This window comes from Vigna unguiculata, chromosome 9, assembly GCF_037176805.1.
Source record: "Vigna unguiculata cultivar grain cowpea cultivar isolate G323 ecotype 2 chromosome 9, ASM3717680v1, whole genome shotgun sequence".
Classification (NCBI taxonomy): Eukaryota; Viridiplantae; Streptophyta; class Magnoliopsida; order Fabales; family Fabaceae; genus Vigna; species Vigna unguiculata.
The window spans coordinates 45160715-45179372 of record NC_140800.1 but is presented as its reverse complement, the minus strand read 5'-3'; the positions used below and the strand labels follow the sequence as shown (position 1 = coordinate 45179372).

At 28.0% G+C, this 18658-nt stretch overlaps 2 protein-coding genes across 2 annotated transcripts; both read right to left on the bottom strand.

Moving 5' to 3' along the window:
- Positions 1–1039: 1039 nt before the first annotated feature.
- On the bottom strand, positions 1040–2766 carry LOC114164599 (GDSL esterase/lipase At3g14820-like). The gene is made up of 5 exons (XM_028049324.2): positions 2477–2766; positions 2184–2314; positions 1826–2059; positions 1426–1684; positions 1040–1353 (listed from the first exon to the last, which is right to left on the bottom strand). Exons 1-5 carry the CDS (start codon positions 2730–2732, stop codon positions 1160–1162), a joined length of 1074 nt encoding a protein of 357 aa, XP_027905125.1. The 5' UTR covers positions 2733–2766; the 3' UTR covers positions 1040–1159.
- Positions 2767–9783: 7017 nt separating this feature from the next.
- On the bottom strand, positions 9784–13169 carry LOC114163113 (GDSL esterase/lipase EXL3-like). Its single transcript, XM_028047202.2, has 5 exons — positions 12807–13169; positions 10950–11080; positions 10637–10870; positions 10308–10560; positions 9784–10225 (listed from the first exon to the last, which is right to left on the bottom strand). Exons 1-5 carry the CDS (start codon positions 13087–13089, stop codon positions 10035–10037), a joined length of 1092 nt encoding a protein of 363 aa, XP_027903003.1. The 5' UTR covers positions 13090–13169; the 3' UTR covers positions 9784–10034.
- Between the last annotated feature and the right edge of the window lie 5489 nt (positions 13170–18658).

The window sequence follows — 18658 nt, the reverse complement described above, 5'->3', positions numbered from 1 at the left end:
TTTCATTTAATATAATTAATATTAATTATATATTATTTTAAATTATTTTTGTGATTAAGAGAAAAATAATAATATTTTATTTTTGTCAATTAAAATATATTTTTTAAATTTATCAAACCTATCTAATCGATAATTTTTATAAAATTTTATTTTAAATCTCTTCATGTATTATAATATTTTTGTTAATCCAAACAATTCTATATTTATTTTTTTTCTTTAAATGTACTGTTTAATTTTAAATAAGCAAATATAAAAAAAAATTGAAAGGAATGGAAAACTATGACAATATAATAAAATGGGACCATTCTTATTATTAGGTGATTATTAAATCAAGTATATCACTTATACTGTTTCAAAACTTTTGCTCTTTTTTTTTTGTCATTTTTATTTCAAATAATTTTATTTACATATTTTCTTTCCAAATTTACTCATTGTCTCTCATTCAGATTTATATTCTGAATACAATTTTGTTTTTTAAATCATAAGACTATGATAAAAAAATTGATTTACAATAAAATATGAAATTTTGATATCTACGATTATATACATAATAAGTACACTGAAACATCCATCTACTCCATCCAATCCTCTTTAATGTTAAGGCATGTGATATGATTGTGCAATGATTACATCAAACTCTAACCTCAAAGTGTGAAGAGAAGTGATAATATCATTAACCAAATTGCTTACACTAAAAAGACAACATGGATTAACCAAAATGCATGATTCTGAATTTTATAATTTGTTCAATCCATCTGCCCATTAAAGTTTAACTTAAAATAGATGGTACCAACCCATTTGGATTTAACTAACAAAAGAAAATACAAAAAGAAAAAAAAAACCAATAATAGAGGATGAACAAAAATATTAGTACATTATTTTCCCAAGTGTGGTAGGCTACCTTTTAATACCAAGCAAAGTAGTTAGTAAACTTAATTTATATATTTCATAATTGTTTATTAGAATCACAAGTCATGTTCATTATCTAAAATTGAAGTTGTCATCTTGACTTGGGACCATATATGAGAAGAGATATAACTTGTAACAAATTAAGCAAAATATTTGCATTGAAACTCTAACGAAGGGACGGTTTTATCTAAAATGGAAGACAAAGAATTAAGAATTAAGGGCAATAAACAAGAATTAGGTGGGAATTCTTTCAAGAAAAGTTGTTTATATATCTGTGGAGGATTTCACCAACAAGAATCTGATACGTCCTCTGCGTGGGGTGGTAGCTGTCCCAAAACACATATTTAGAATCATCTGTGCAGGTTTCCAGATCCAACGGGTTACACAGAATTCCTGCCTCTACAGACCCTGTGCCGCAGCATCCCCTGTCAACAACTTCTAATCCTGAAATTCAACCAAAACATTTATGATTTCAACAAACCTGCATAAGTTCAAAAATAACTTTAAAATATTTACCATATTTGGTTGGATTTTGAATGATATTCAGCAAAGGATCGTAAATATGGATATACACAATCCTGGATTGAGGCCAATTTCGACGTTGTAGCTTGTGAAGCTCTGCAGAGAGTTTAGAATTGAACAGTTTTGACGCCATGTTTATTTCCTCTCCGCATTCTCTTTCTACACCTCCAAACAATGTTCGCATGAAAGGTACGCATCCTAATGGAGGTGCACCAAACACTCCTATTCTCCTTACCCCCAAACCGTACAATTCCTACCAAAAAATTCAAATATTATTTAACCTAATGATATACCTAACCCCCAAACCGTACAATTCCTACCAAAAAATTCAAATATTATTTAACCTAATGATATACCTAATCTTACGATTATCGTTCAATGAGTATGAGATTACCTTAACGAAAGAAGAGGCGTATTGAACTAACATGTCAGTGTAATTGGGAACGTCGTAATCCAGTTTTCTAATTCCAGATGCAAAATAGGTGTTGGCAATGTCGTTGCTGCTTGATACCACAAGAACTAAACTTTTGGACAAGATGAAGTTCGTTTTCGCTTCTCCAAAATTTGCTTTCAGCTTTCCTATATATTCTTTGAACTGCTCCAGTTGCTCCGATAACGGTATCACTGACTATTATACCAACGATTAAGATTTCATTCATTTTCATTAATAGAAAAAAGAAAAGAAAAATGTAATAGAACAGTACGAGAAATCAAAGAGAAAACAAAAAAATGTATATCATGAAAAATTTTACGGCAAGTTGTGCGGTGAAAGGATCATATCCTGTGCCACCCGAAGCGAAGTTGATTCCCTTCAACATATCATCAGGTTTCAAACCTGGACTCGTGTATGCTGCTAAATATTCGTTGATTCCCAATTCTTCCGCTGAATAAGCACGTTTGGTTCAGATTAATAATCCAAAATCAGAAGTGATAAATATTAGTAATGGAATTTAAACCCAAGTCAAGACCACAAAGATTTTTTTCTTGAGTTTTCGGATAAGAAGTAGAAGAAGGAAAGTGAAAGCGTTCCGTGAATGATAGTTACCAACGAAGTCAGAAGGAACCTTGCCATTGCTGAATCTTCCTGTTGGTTGGGCGCCATGGAAATCCCTTCCATAAGGAGGAAAATTGCTCTTAAACGCTGTGATTAAGTTGTTGTTAGCGCCTGTGTCCACGATCGAATCTCCGAATAAAATCAGTGCTGGAATTGTTTCGTTTCCTCGGAGCTTAACAATGGCTTCGGTGTGAAGAAAACCGAAACACAAAACACACCACACAAACACCACACTCCACAACTCCATTTTACGTTTGTGTTTGTGGTTCTTGCCTCTATTCTCTTCCAAATATATATATAGAAAGAGTAGGTCCTGCATTTATTAATCGGTTGTATAAACGCGACATGATGAGAATGGTCCTTTATTGCATTTAAATGCAATAAATAAGATTATTTTTTTAATTTTAGGGAACTCCATCACTGCTTCAAATCCAAGCTCACTCACTAACATCTACATAATCTGAATTAAATGCTTCAATTGACTTTTACACGCACACAAATCGCTTCATTATATAATAATGAATTTGTATATATTCCAAAGCTTTACATTTATTGTGCTGTTTTGTGGAATTTTATAAAGACCCCAGCATGATCTGTTGCATATGATGATGCTGGTTATTTATATATATTTTGTGGCTTACATGAATCAATCGGTATTTCCATGGTAGTGGTGCTGTTCAATTGTTCCAGCAAAGACCCAGCACCACACAAATTCAGCACGTTCGCATTAAATGCAGAAAAAACTATGTAAACCAAATTTCAAATTGGTAAATAATAATTAAATTAAACCACTGAATTCGGTTGTTTATTACTGGGCCATGTTTAATTGAAACATGTTTTAATATCCTTTCATAAGTATAAGTATAACCATACAAACAAATATGCAGTCATTTGGTTTTTGTATGGCTTACTTGCGGATTCAAGTTCTTCAAATTATCGAACGTAAGGAAACAGTAGTGGAAGAATAACAAAAAAAATCGTTTTATTATTATTTTTTTCATTATCATTTTGTTTCCTTCATCAATACTAGTGAAACAATTTTTCGTTGTCTTTTAATTTAATATATTTTAAGTAAAATAAACTTGATTACATAAATAATCCTTAACATTTTTTATTCTTATTAGTATTTTTATCACACTTTTATATCTATTGGTAATAATATATTCTACATAATATGTTTTTATGATTTATTAAGAGCTAATTTATTTTTAATCATTATTTATTTTTAAGAAATTATAAAAGAAAGAAAATTGCTAACCAGTGAGACTTTTTAAGATATAATGATTGACTTTTGATTCCATTACATTTATATTTAAATTTGAAATAATTAGTTATATTAATTAAAATAATATAAATTCTTAAATATTATACTACTGTAATTGAATTTAAAAATTAAATTCTAATTTCAATAATTATTAATGCAATTTTATTTTTTTTAAAGGATCAATAAATTTTTATATAATTATAATTGATAATTTATTATATATATATATATATATAAAGAACGGTTAAAAGATAATTGAGTAATAAAATAATATTAATGTTGTTGTATATTTTTTTTCTTTTCAACGACTTCTCTTTTATTTTAATGTTAATAAATATTAAAATATAATTAAACGTAAAAAATAAATAAAACTTAAATTAACATATAAAACAACAAACAAAAATAAAAATAACTAAGCAAACTAGTATATCAATTATAATATTCAATTCAATACTCATATAAAATAAATTTAAACATGCAAATAAATTTCAACATATCTACTCCTATAGTATAGCCACAAGGTTTATAAAAGTAGAGCTTTTCAAGATTTTGTTTCAGTCTCGCAAATATTTGTCTTTTCCACATTAGCTCGTTTGTTTGGTAGCCGCTACGAGTTTGTTCTGGATTCATGTGTTTTTTTTTTCTCTTGTTCCTTTCCTTTCTCCTTTTCTTCTATATAAAAAATAAATAAACTAATTGATATGCGAAAGAAAAACTTTTTTTTTTGTTTTGAAAAAACATTCACTTTTTAAAAGTTTAAGATTAATATAACTTCGCTAATATTAATATTTAATCTCACAAATACAAAGTAAGATTTAAATTATAAAAGAATGCAAATATATTTTGATCACATATATTAGAAACATTAATTATATACAGTTATATCAATTTATAGTTAAAGTAACATTTTATATAAACATAAAGTATAATTTGTATAAATAAATAATTACAAGAAATCTAAATGATATAAGAGTATGTTTAATTCAGAACATATATATATATATATATATATATATATATATATATATATATATATATACACGATATATAATAACACACACTTAGAATACCAATAATATCAATTACTTGTTAAAACCACTATTAAAGTGAAGATAACTGTGTATGTTGCATAATATTACGAAACTCACATGTCAACCTATATTATATAATGTAAGAGAAGGTTTTTTCATTAAAATGTATTATTTCAATTCATAAATATAAGAAATGATAGTAAGTGACTAATGGTTTTGGAAAAAATATCTGCTAATAAACTGTGTGAGTATCCAATATTATTTACCATTTTTCTTTCTTAAATTAAATTAATTGATCTCTGACCCATTTGTTGGAAAAAGAAAAACAAGAATAATTATATGGGCTAAATGAACCCAATGTAGAAGGCTAAATATGAGCAAAACGGGCTAATTGGGCCTAATGAACGCAAAGGTGTAGAAATAAAGTATGGGCTAATGCATTGTCTTTTTTACCAACACGTTCCCTTTGAAATTGTTTTTCTAAAAAAGTGCCGAAATATATATTCTGTCTCTCTCAGAACTGCAACCTCCCATGTGCGCACGTCAATTTTTTCCCTATAAACCTTTACTCTCTCACTGCTAAAAGTAATTAATTTAAAGTTTATATAATTAAATTGCTATAGTTTTGGGAAAAAAAATAGTCCAAGTTAAGAATGTGTAATATTATTAATTAAACCAAAACGTAATTCAAGTAGCTAAGATCAGCGTGCTTGAACTATTTTTTAATTTATGCAAAATAAAATGGTTTAATTTTATTTTTTAATTTTGTAGGTTTCTAATATTAAATATTCATGTTCATCTCTTTTTACTTGTATTATTTTCCAAACATATATGTTGTCCAGTAAAACAAACGTACACGTTTCTTGAAATATCAATTCCATGCTTATTTTCAGTCTAATATAAATTATCTAATTATAAATAATCCAATTAATTTTATAAAAAATTGTAATTTAAATTTTTTTTTTAATTTCTTACTCAAACAACATACAGTATTTCAAAATTTTAATGTAAAAAAATGATCTTTTTAATCTGTTAAAAATAAAATGAGTGGGAAATGAAAAAAAAAATGCAGATTAAAATCGATTGAGAAGAGAAAGCCAACCATTATTCATAGCGAAAGGAAGGTAATTTTCCAGGATGTGTTATTGGAGATAAAGACTAAAAGGATAATGTAGCACTAAATGGGAGTGCAAATAGTATTCCTCAAAATACATATAAACAATTTTTGGCCCACGTATCAACTCTCACCTATGTAAAAGTAAAATGGCCCAAAAAGACAGAATTATTATTATTACTTTGTAAACAGTGTTATTACGGTATCCATTCTTTCCCTTTACGCAAACAGAGCACAAAATCATAAGTGAAGCAAATCTTAGGAATATTTTCCCCAAAATCTTTAAGAAAGATATATAAATAAATAAAATGATTTTTCTGAGTTAAAATTAACTTTTACATGAATTATAAATACAAATTAAAAAGCATATAAAAGAGGCTTTACAATACAAACTAAATTTAACTTATAATTAAAGTTATTTTTTTACCGTACAAAATTTTGGAGAAGTTTTCCCCCAAACATTTTTTTACACATTTTGCAATTTGTTTAAAAAGAACGAGGAGTACGAGGTTATAACAGGAATACGCAATAATAGAGAGTTGAGGAATGAAAAATGGGATCCTCAAACAATAATACTTTGGTCTTTGTATTTAAAATGTAGCCAGTAGGCAAAAATACAACAAGTATACAACATTATAATAAGTCAGTAAATAAATAAAATCTACACAAATATGTTTATTCCATAATTAATTCTCATTTATTTTTAAGATAAAATCTATTGTTAGAGGTGGCTGTTCTTTCAATGAAGTGGGTGATATTCCTTCTCTATTTTTAATAAACCCCCTAAATGTGAATTTTGGTTTCGGAAATTAAATATTTTTTCAATGAAGAAACCTTTTATAAAATTAACTTTAAAATGATAATATTTATCAAGTAGATAACTATTTTAACCGCTTTAAATTTTAACTTTTTTTGATTTGTTTCTTGAAACCTAATTATTCCGTCTTACATTTATATCGCATCTACTCAGAAGCGTTGGGAGAAGGAGTTATTATATAGCATTACTAATTATAGTACCGACTTTAATCAATGCTGGATTTGATTTGATGTTGCATCAGTCGCTGGAATAATAACTGTTAGTACCCCCACCACTGTTAGATTACACTCTTTTGTTGCTGTCACCAAGGTGCTGGTGTTTTGGTTCATATGAAAACAAATCATAAATAAAATGTTTCTTTAACATACTTTACTTCTTTCAACTGGCTATTAGAAAATAAATAAAATTCGCTTCAATAATCTACTTTTGAAAGACATTAGGTGCAGTTTTTGCATACAAGTATTAATCATTGATAAATTTAAATTTATTGTCAGCGGAAGACATTGCATTAAATTGGATGTTGTAGATCAAATTTAAATTTTTTACTGGATTTTGTTATATTATTTTTTATTATGTCTTCCAATATATTAATTATTATTAATTTTAATATTTTAAAACATTTTAAAATAATATTTAAATATTAATATAGTGTATTTTTAATGCTACTTATAGATTTAATTAATGACGTTGGGACTATCTTGATTCTGTAATACTGCAATGGTTTCTGAATGAACAGGGGACAACCCATTAACATACCCTTCATCTTAGGAAAGTGTTTCACAGTCCTCCAACACACATGGTTCATGGGTCAGTAACAAGAAAATAAAGAAAGGAACAATCGAATTTAAAGTTATAATCTCCATTAGTACATAATTTTGCTCACATAAATTTGTATACTCATCCAATGAAAAAAAGCATAAAAATAATAAAATGATTCTTTAACCGAATTGGTAGTAATATTCAACCTTCAAAGTCTACTTTTGATAAAAAAATTTATTCTTAACATATTAAAAAACATATATAGATATTGAATAACCAACTACTACCGAATATATGTCAAATAAATGATTAAGTTTATTAAATCTTTGACAAACTTATTTTTAAATCATAAACCTTAGCCCTTTTAGTTAATAAAACTTTGAAAAGACCAAGTTTAGGTTTTAAATCTGAGCAGACATAAACAACTAAACTTTTAATAGTTAATTTCAAAATACTCAAAGAGATTGGTTTTACAAATATTGAATTTCTTAAAACATCATCTATAAAACATGTGACATAAAAAAATGTAAATAATATAAATATTTCATAACTATTATACGAGGTATTTCCAAATAAACGTCAAATTAAACGTTATACGAAGTCTTTGTTTGTAACATCTTTTATAATTATATATAATATATATATATATATATATATATATATATATTATCTATCTTTGTAATTACAAATATATAATATTCGCATAAGCATGAGTTAATAAAAGTATAACTCTTTTTAATGTGAACAAAAACCAAAATTTAAATTAAATATGGATTATATACAAGCATTAATTTGTTTATCTCTTAACATTTTAAAAGTTTATTATTTTAATTTGTATCCGTGAATAGTGGTACGTAAACTAAGCATACTAAACTGACATTATAATAATATTATAGCTAGGTACTAATATTATAAAATGACATATATGTGAAAGTTACGTATGCCCGAATATTCGAAATAAGGGTTAAATATAATTTTGATTTTTTAATTTTTTAAAAATTAAAATTATTAGTTGTTTTAATTTAGTCTATTAATTTAAAAGAGAAGAATTTAAACTTTTTAATTAAATTTTAATATATTTTAAATTTAACAAAATTTAATTAAAAAATTAAATCTATATATTTTTAATAGTTAGAAATTAAATTAATCCAATATTTTAAAGAATTATTGATTTTAATTTTTACTGAAAGTTAATAAATTAAAAACATATTTAATCTTTAATCTAAATTAAAAAAAAATTGTTAGAATGTTTCGATGTCAAGTAATTTATAGTTTACTATTGTTAACCTTTTAATCAATATAGATATTAGCGTGGATGTGTGTGGTGGCCAAAATCAAGTCACGTGGACCGTTTTCGTAACACAACATTAGCTATTATACCATCAAACCTTTGATTGATGAAAATTTGACGCTAATATAACTTTAGTATCAACTTTTAAATTTTAACCCCAATGTTTGAATGAATTTTGTTTTAGTAAGTGAAATGTAACAAGATATAGGTATATCTATTTCTTGCATCATATATTTGCCGATTATTTTAAATATTTTATAACAAAGTTATTAATAACATATCATTACTGGTAATCATATATAAAAATATTCTAATAAGTTGTCATAATATTAATTATAATAAATCTATAAATAATTGTTTTATCTTTATTTACATTTTTAATCCTCAAAAAAAAAAAAACTCAAGAAACATAATAATGTGCTTGTTCCTTTTTTTTTCCTATATAAATGGTACTAATATTATTCTCTCTAGTTACTTTAAATATATTAACATAACATTGTAAGGGTGATCAATAATTGCATTTTTTGTATTATTGGCTTTGGAGTTGGATGCTTAGATAATGACTTAAATAACTTATTAGAAATGAGATTTTTTTTTTCTTTTGCTGTTGAATGTTTTTTATGTCATAATCTAGTGTTGAAGAAAAAGGTTCAACATAAATATAAGTGCAAAAGAGGGAGGAGAAAGAACAAATGGTGAGAAAAGAAAGAAATAAATATACTTAAGAAAGAGAAGATGATGTGGAAAGGAGGAGGAGGATGAAGAGTGAGATAAGCATGATTTAGTTGACATTATCGGTTTATTTAAACTATAATTTATAAATATAGAAAACTAAATTGTCTTTTTCTGAAAGACAAGACACCAAATTATTAAATAGAAATTTTAATTTTTCTTTCCTAAACTAGATTAAAAGGTGTTTTGCTATTTTTTTTTTATTTGTGCATAAAATTAGATGCTGACCTTGACATGACAATTTCTTTCAATATTATTAAATAAGAGTTCATTTTTATTGAAAGTAAATGTAATCAATCAGTGTAGTAGTCTTATTTATAAAATTAAGAAATAGAAATAAATAAGGATAAATGATAGGAGTGTACGAAAAGGAAGGCCGTTCCTATCATACATGTACACTTGCACACTTAACAATCACACTCACTGCTAAAAACATGATAACGTGGATCGAACATGTTAATCTTTTAGGATCATCTGTGTGTTCTTCTAAATATTAATTAATGCTATCCATGCATGGCGCGTGAGGCGAACCTTGAAAAACTCAGAAGAAGCGACTTAAATAGTTTTGAAGGATTTGACCTACGAGCTGTTTGTATACTTTTTCAGTAGGATGATAACTGTCCCAAAACACGTATTTTGAAGCATCGGAACAAGTTGTATCCAAAGGGTTGCAGAGCACAGAAACCTCCAATTTCCCTGTGCCACAGCAACCACTGTCCATAACTTCATAGCCTGAAATATAAACCAACCAACTCAATAATCAATTGAATAATTCTACAAAAATCATTCGAAAAATGAATTGAGATTGATTTACCATAGCTTTGGTAGTTGACAATGATATCCAACAGGGGATTGTAAACGTCAATGTAAACGATCTTACTATCGGGCAATTCACCGAGAGAATCAAGTGTTCTTGAGAGTTTAGAGTTAAATAACTTGGCCGCGTAATTGTGATCTCCGGCGCACTCTCTTTCTAAGCCTCCGGCAAGTGTTCGTTGCGACGGAACGCAACCAATCGGTGGTGCACTCAGTACTCCGATTCTACGTGCTCCAAGTTCATATAATTCCTGTAATTTACAATCAGTGAGTACAAACTTCATTTTCATATGTAGATTTTGTAGGTTTGAATTAAACTTTCAGTACCTTAATGAAATCAGAAGCGGAATTGCACATGAGATCAGTGTAAGCGGGAATATCATACTGTAACTGTCGAGCGTGAACGGTAAAATAGGTGTTTGCAATGTCGTCACTTCCAGCTACCACAAGGAAAAAACTGTTGGCTATGATGAAGTTCGTTCTATCCACTCCAGCAATTTGTTTCAGCTTCTCTACGTATTCTTTGAACATTTCTAGTTGTTCGGACATTGATATCACCGACTGATGAACAGTTATCATAATTAATTACAAAGATCAATGAATCGATGTTAGAAGTGAGAATGATTTAGAGATTAAATACCGCTATTTTTGGCGTTAAAGGATCGTATCCGGAAGCACCAGAAGCAAAGCACACTCCGGTGAGAAGGTCGCTGGGCGTGAGATTTGGATCCAAATAAGCGGGTAAAAGCTTCTTGATACCCAGTTCTTCAACTGAAAACTCAATCGAGTAATTAATTAGTTGCAACGTGGAACCATGCTACGTGTTCGTTAACATGCACTCTATTTAGAGTTGAAAATGAGAGGGGTATATAAAACAAAAATAATGATATATTTGTATATAAAGAAATTAAACGAAAAATAAAAATAAGAACAAAAAAGGTACACATTTATGATTTTAGTAGTGGAAAAATTGATGGTGATAGTGTTAACTCATTTCACGCTTAACTTAAAACCTATCATATAGTACTAACCTTTTTAATATTAGATGGGCCCTCGTTTTAATGTATATAAACACGTTATTGGTTAAAAATTTATTACTTTCTCAATTGTTCTTTTAAACACTTTATTGGTTAAAGTTTCTTAAAAGTGATCTATCAATAACTTAACAGTCATATCATTTTTAGAAAAAGTAAATTTTTTTATCTATAAAAAGTATAAACGATTAACTAGTAAATATAAGTTTGGTATAACAATTTATTGAGCTTGAAAATGCGATCGTCCAAAGTATTTTTAGTGTTCGTATTGTTGATAAACCAACATCATACTTCAGTTTGTGTTAAGGTGCCTTTCATAACACTTTTTCTTTTTATGTAAAATGATGTAAAATATGACCAGAATAAATAAAATGAACTATTATGGTTATTTTTTTAATTGTACCTAACAGTATCCTTAGATAATGATCATTAATTTTTTGCGTCTTTTAAGATTATTACCATTAATTCCAAAGTTTTTTATTACGTATTCCATAACACTCGGGAATCATGCTATTAGCTATGCTTAAGTGTGAGCGTTTCACAAGACACACGCATCTCTATTTAGGTTGAATGTGTACTTTGCGATGAAGCATCATTTTCATTTATGTTACAGTAGCTTTATGGTCTTAAAGACGCTTGACATAACTCGCTACCTGTCTACTATACTATGTATCATATCATATCATCCCCTCACAGATATTTTAAGTCTTAATTTTTATTAACCTTTATATTCACAAAGTCTGCATTAGTATATAAATTATTAATGCTTTGCAACATCAAGTTCGCAATTTTCAATGGTACTTTCTTTTATGATTCTTCCATAAATTTCTCGGCAACCAATTAATAATTAAAAGTATAGTTATTATAAATACTAAAAATACACTGTCACTTTACTCTTTTGACAAAAATAACAAGCATACAAATATAAAATATTGTGTACAATTGCATGAAGATTTTCTTTTTTCAAATGTCAAATTGAAGTTGTTAAACAAAGTTTTCAAGGCAAGGGGACCATGGCATCACCATTATTAATTTAAATGCAACGAAATCAATGAATAGTGTACGAGTTACTCTCCAAGTTTACTCAACCACGAATATTTTGTACAAAAACTTTTATTCAAAAACAGATTACCAAAATTATTAAAGATTTGAAAGTAAATTATATATAATATACAAGATAAATATTCTCAGAATATAAAATTAAAAAGACAGTTTAATTAATTCTTTCCCATTTAAACTAAATTTAAAATTACAAAAACAATGTACACTAAATCTCATAAACATATTTCTCGTCAACCTATTTTCATATTTCTTATAACAAATCACTTAAAAAATAATACTTAAAATTATAAGAGAAAGTTGTAAAAAATGTAGTAATAAAAAATTATTTTTTTTAAGTTAAAAAGTTTAAAGAAAAACACAGTGGAAAGAAAAGAGAAGATGTACATATAAAGTGTAAGTACCTAACATATCCGATGGAATTTTTCCGTTGCAAAATCGACCGGTCGGAATTCCTCCGTCGAAGTCTTTACCGTAAGGAGGGAAGTTACACTTGACCAGCGTTTTAACCTTGTTGTTGTTGCCGGGGTCAATGATCGAATCTCCGAAACCTATCACTGCCGGAATTGAAACATTTGGCGGTAGTGTCACCAACCCCTTCGTTCTCAACGATAAAACTAACAGTAACATCAAACGGAGCATTAAGCTGCTTGAACAAAAGTTGAAGAACTTCGTAAACACAGCCATCAAGAACTTCCACCGATGGCTATTCTTCTTCACTACTTCCCTCCCGTGAAACAATCAAATATATAACTTCATTAATCAACGTCTATTTATACACACAACCCATCTTTCTATCTATATATCACGTCCTTTTACTTATTAATTGCACAAGCAAGACTAATTGCATCAAGCGGTTCATTATGCATTAACTTTTCAACTTTTTAATGTCAAGAAAAAAACATGGTAGGTAGGGTTACCTCCAATGCAGTTAAACCACATTTCTTAACATAATTTACACCGTTTTATGGACACAAATGATATGATGAGTGAAAGTCGTTTTTTTCTTTTGAATTTAAAATATTATAATATAGGTCAATAGAAAAATATTTAATTTTAATGCGAGATTTTTTTTTGTATAAATAATTTAAATCCATCTGAAATGATAAGATTTAGAAAAATTAATATCAACCATTTAACTAAACTTAACAGAAATTCAAATTATTTATGTGATTGCAACTTCGCTTTTGCATTGACATGTAGATAAAAAGTATTTTCAACGCGGAAAACGGCTTTTGGTCGAGAGATCAACAACACCTTTATTATCAATAATTCCGAAAACAGTAGACTAAACAGATATATAATTAAGAATGATAAAATGAGTTACGGCAGGTTCGTTGCTGATGTACATCGTATACGTTCGTATAATACGGTAGATGGAACCTTCCTTTATACACCTCGTTAATTACTTAAGGCTGAAGATAGAATGGAACCTTCCTCTGCTCCTATTATTTATATATATTTATATTTATTTATACACACATCGCTTAACACATATCCTTGATGTCTTTTCCTCTTTCTTCGGTAAGATTTAACAGTTCGGGGTTTTATCGTAACGTTGAGTAGTTATATACTCTTTTCCATGCACATTTTGAACAAAGAGTAAAGAAAAAGGAAGACAAATGGTTGATTTGAAAACAAAGTTATACTTTTAGTAACGAAATGAAAACCCATGTAAAAAAATGAAAATTATATTTTCAGATACGTGTTTATCATCTATAACTCGTATTACTTTCGTTTTCAATAAGAATTCAGCTGATTCCGAAATAACACTACGATAATTTTAGTGATGTAATATATTTTATCAGTATTGGGCCATTACTTATTTTAGTTATGCAAACGTTTTTTCAGAGGAAAACCTGTGAAAAATAAAAAAACATTTATGTTTTTCTTTACGAATAACACGGAGAGATACGGTGGGGATTTGAAGTGGAGGAAAACGAATGGGTTGTTATTGGTTGGGAATATGGTGACACGCTGCAACTGGGTCACCGAGTTTTTAATGATGAAATTTATGTCATTCTAAGGATGTGAAATGCAAACACTTCTCGTTATAAATCATCCACCTTTATAATAATATAATAATTCTCTTATTGTCTTTCTCCTGTACAAAATTTTGTTCCAAAATTGTAAGTTGTTTCAAAAAAATAATTTTACAATGTTTTCTTAAAAAGTATATTTTCGGAACCTTTGAAAAGGCTATCGTAATAATATATAACATGTAGCTATAAAAATGTTCATTGTCATGCAATTGAATCAAATTTTAGGGTTGCAAATTTAGAAACCCAAAAGACAAGTTTTTTTTTTTTTTTTTTTATGGAGAAAAGAAAAGGATAGGAGAAAGACAGCATAAATAAGAGGAGCAAGTGGACAGGAACAACAACGGGCAACGAAAGGATGGTGAAGATCACGGTTTTCAGAGGATGTTGAAGATACTATTAATAATGATTGAAAAATGCTTTCGGTGACATACCTTAACCTGACACCAACAATTAGTTGGACTGCATTTTCGATACAAAGCCGTCACTACAAAGTCAAAGGTAAAGGTCCCGACCACCTTCAAGGGGTTTCCCCCACCCAACAACACACACATCTGATGCCATTTTTCGTATTTGCTTTTCATCTCAAACTATTTGCGATTATTTTTTATATAGTGAGACTACATATGTCAAACGAAACCAACTTGGCTCACATCATTTGATTCGTTACGAGTTAAGTTGAATATGAGTGAATTTAACCTAGTTCATTTTATAGTGAATCAGAAATTTTGTAATCTGATTCAACCCACCATGGGTTAATGAATTAAGTGGGTTGATTCACTAACTCACATAAAAAAAATTATTTATGTATTTATTTTTAAGTATTCAAATATTTAAATAATTTTTTAAGCAATTCATGATATGACAATCACAATAAAATCAAGAACTGATGTCTTCATCATGCTCACCACAAATAGATGATGAATTATTTCCAAGAAAGTGTCTATATAGTTCAACAAAACATGATTAATATTATTACACATATTTATTTTTAAGTATTCAAATATTTAAATAATTTTTTAAGCAATTCATGATATGACAATCACAATAAAATCAAGAACTGATGTCTTCATCATGCTCACCACAAATAGATGATGAATTATTTCCAAGAAAGTGTCTATATAGTTCAACAAAACATGATTAATATTATTACACATTTTCTGTCATGTTATTCAACAAAATATAAATAAAAAACTACACATTTTTATCATGTTAATGTAGAAAAATTTGTTTATAGGACAATTGATTGAGTAATTTACTATAAAAATTATAGTTAAATATTAATGTCTCAAGGTATATAACTTGACAATCAAATTAATTAAACATTCAAACTACTCAAATATTATTGAGCAACATTCTAACATTTAAATATATGAAATTTTGAACCTATATAATTAGGGATAGTAAATAATTATGAAAAAAAATTATAAAAAATGTTAGTGGGTTAAATGGGTCAACTCACCCTCAACCCGACTTGAACTCATTTAACCCGTTGGTTAAGTGAGCTGGATTGAGTTCAACCCACTTTTTAAAAAAATAATCTTTTCTCAACCCAACCTGGTTCGAACCCGTGGTGAGCCGAGTTAATTTACGGATTAAAACTCATTTTGACATTTCTACTTGAAAGTTACAACTTTATAAAGATATCCTCTCTTTTATTTTTTCTTAATAAATATACTATATTTACTTAATTTATTCCCTTATAACATATACATGCTATTCAAAGTTCATTCCGATTGAATTCATTTATTTGAAGAAGAACAAATAACTAAAAGTGCGTTAAAAAATGAGAATCAGTTACTTTGGCACAAATTATAAGTACACAGATAATTTAGGACACGAAGTATTTAGAAAGAAAATTATTGATGGAGGGAGTATTTACAAGAGGGGTCATTTGGTCTTGTCAACTAAAAAACTGGACTTAATATTGTTCCTCATATATCAAATATGTGTAATTTTGAACTTTCATAAATGTGTTTAAATTAATTTGCATAAGTATTTGCAATTATGTGATTTTTTAACTCCTTGTTTGTATGTAATTAAATTGTAAAGATTTTTTTAACACATCTAGACGTTAATGTGATAATTGTATCGATCATTCAACTTACGTTCACATGACCCAATTTCACCACCTTTAGTTAGTAAGTTTTTTGATACCACGGTTGAGGGGGCACAAATAAATTAAGTGAATTGAATTGACATATGTATTAGATTAGATAGGATTATTAATAGATCTTTTTATATTTGTGAAACTTTTACCATTAAAAAGTCTTGTATGATTTATTAGAGTTCGAAAACTATTGAAACAATGTCTTTTGAAAGAGGATCACCATATATAAATATATACAATATCAATGAGATATGAGTTCAATTCACATATAAGAAATTGAGACACCACCTCCGGCCCAAAACTTTAAAATAGTGTGTTTATGGGTCTTCTAACTTATATGACATTAACTTCATCATTTCTATCCAATGTGAGATTTAGACTCACACTTAAACTCAAGAGTCTCTCTTTCAAAGAATGAGTCTCTTCTATATTGGTACACTCCCCCTCGAATAGAAGCATTACGAGTACTCCTTTTCATACCGTCATTATTGACGGGACACGCTTACCTCTAATTCTTTTCAGAAAGACTTTTTACAAACATCATTATACTCGTTTGAGTCGGTCACTAAAGCTGACAATCTTTGATATTATATTAGTATTTAAAAACCATTCAAACTAGAAGTAGATCGGTGTAATACCTCAAAAATATATTTATTTATCAACTCACTGATTTTACAATTAAAAAACTTAGTTATATAAAACTAAGTAGAAGAAAACTTATTAACAGAATAAAACAGAAAAATAATAGAAGAAACAAAAATATATAGTAAAAAACAGAAAAGAAAAACATAACTATATAATCTTATCTCTAATATAACTTTACAAAAATTTGAGAAAAGATGCAAGAAAGTTTTAACAAATTTTCATACAAAATTTCTCATATTATTACTTGTATTTTATCTAACCTAATCCACAATGGAACTTCTATTCGATAAACGAATGACATCATTCAGAACTTATTTACAGGAAGGTCACAAAAATTAATAATTTAAAACTATCTTTTGTTTATAATTTAAAACATATATTTCCACTAAACCAAACACTGCATGGGAATTAATGGGACCGACAACAATAATTAGAATGCATGCCTTGTGCTTGAAGTTGAAGCACTTACTTACCCCTAACCCATCAACATTCAATCCAAAATTTAGGTATGGTGATATGACCTTTGGTACACAACAACAATAAATTTTTGTGAGAGTATCTCACCAATAATATGGTTTACTAAAGTAAAAAAAAAAAAAAAAAACTTGCGTGTTTCAAATTTTTAATCATATGCGAACCAAATGAAATAATTGAAATCAGATAGTTTGAGTGCTTCAATTCCAAAACTAATTCATTCACCAAATGAGTCCTAAATATGTATTAAATAAATATGAGAAACTAAAAAAGGTTGAGGTAGGTGTATCATGTTCTCGTGAAGAAATGTGCAAGTTTGATTCATGCACGATGCAAGTGGGTGGGGTACCCCATTTTTTAATGCTATGTCATAATGCGTTGAAATTCATTAAATTAAAAGTACAAAAGTGTAAATTCATTATATAAAATGTAAGTTAAGTTTGAAAAGTGCTTTAACCATTTTTGAATAAATAAAATCTTCCAGCTCAAACTCGTTTAATAATTTCATGATGCTAGCAAAATCTGGAATGTGATCAACGAAGAAGATTTAGACAAATGTTGCAAACTCAAACATATTATAACTTGGTTAATTGAAACGTTATAATTAAAAGGCCTTGTTGTTCTTCAAAATCACAATCACGTGCATTTTTGGGGCCACATTGAAATTAAATTTAATATGCAGATGCCAACTAACTTTTTTAGTTGTTAGATAACAGATAAAATTTAAAAAAAGTGGGGAATATCAAATCATATCATATGCACTTAATGAACCCTAATTCCACTCGTCCAACCTTCATTGCTCCGGTAGTTGCTGCATGCCACAATACCCAATTCCCAACCGCCACAAAATCAAATACCTTAATTACATTTTTAATCTTTAATTCTCGATCAATCCAATTTCGACTTTTTAAATTTCAAAAACATTATTTTATTTCATACTATCAAAATCAGGGTTATGGATAATGCACATTTAAGCCATTCGTTTTAA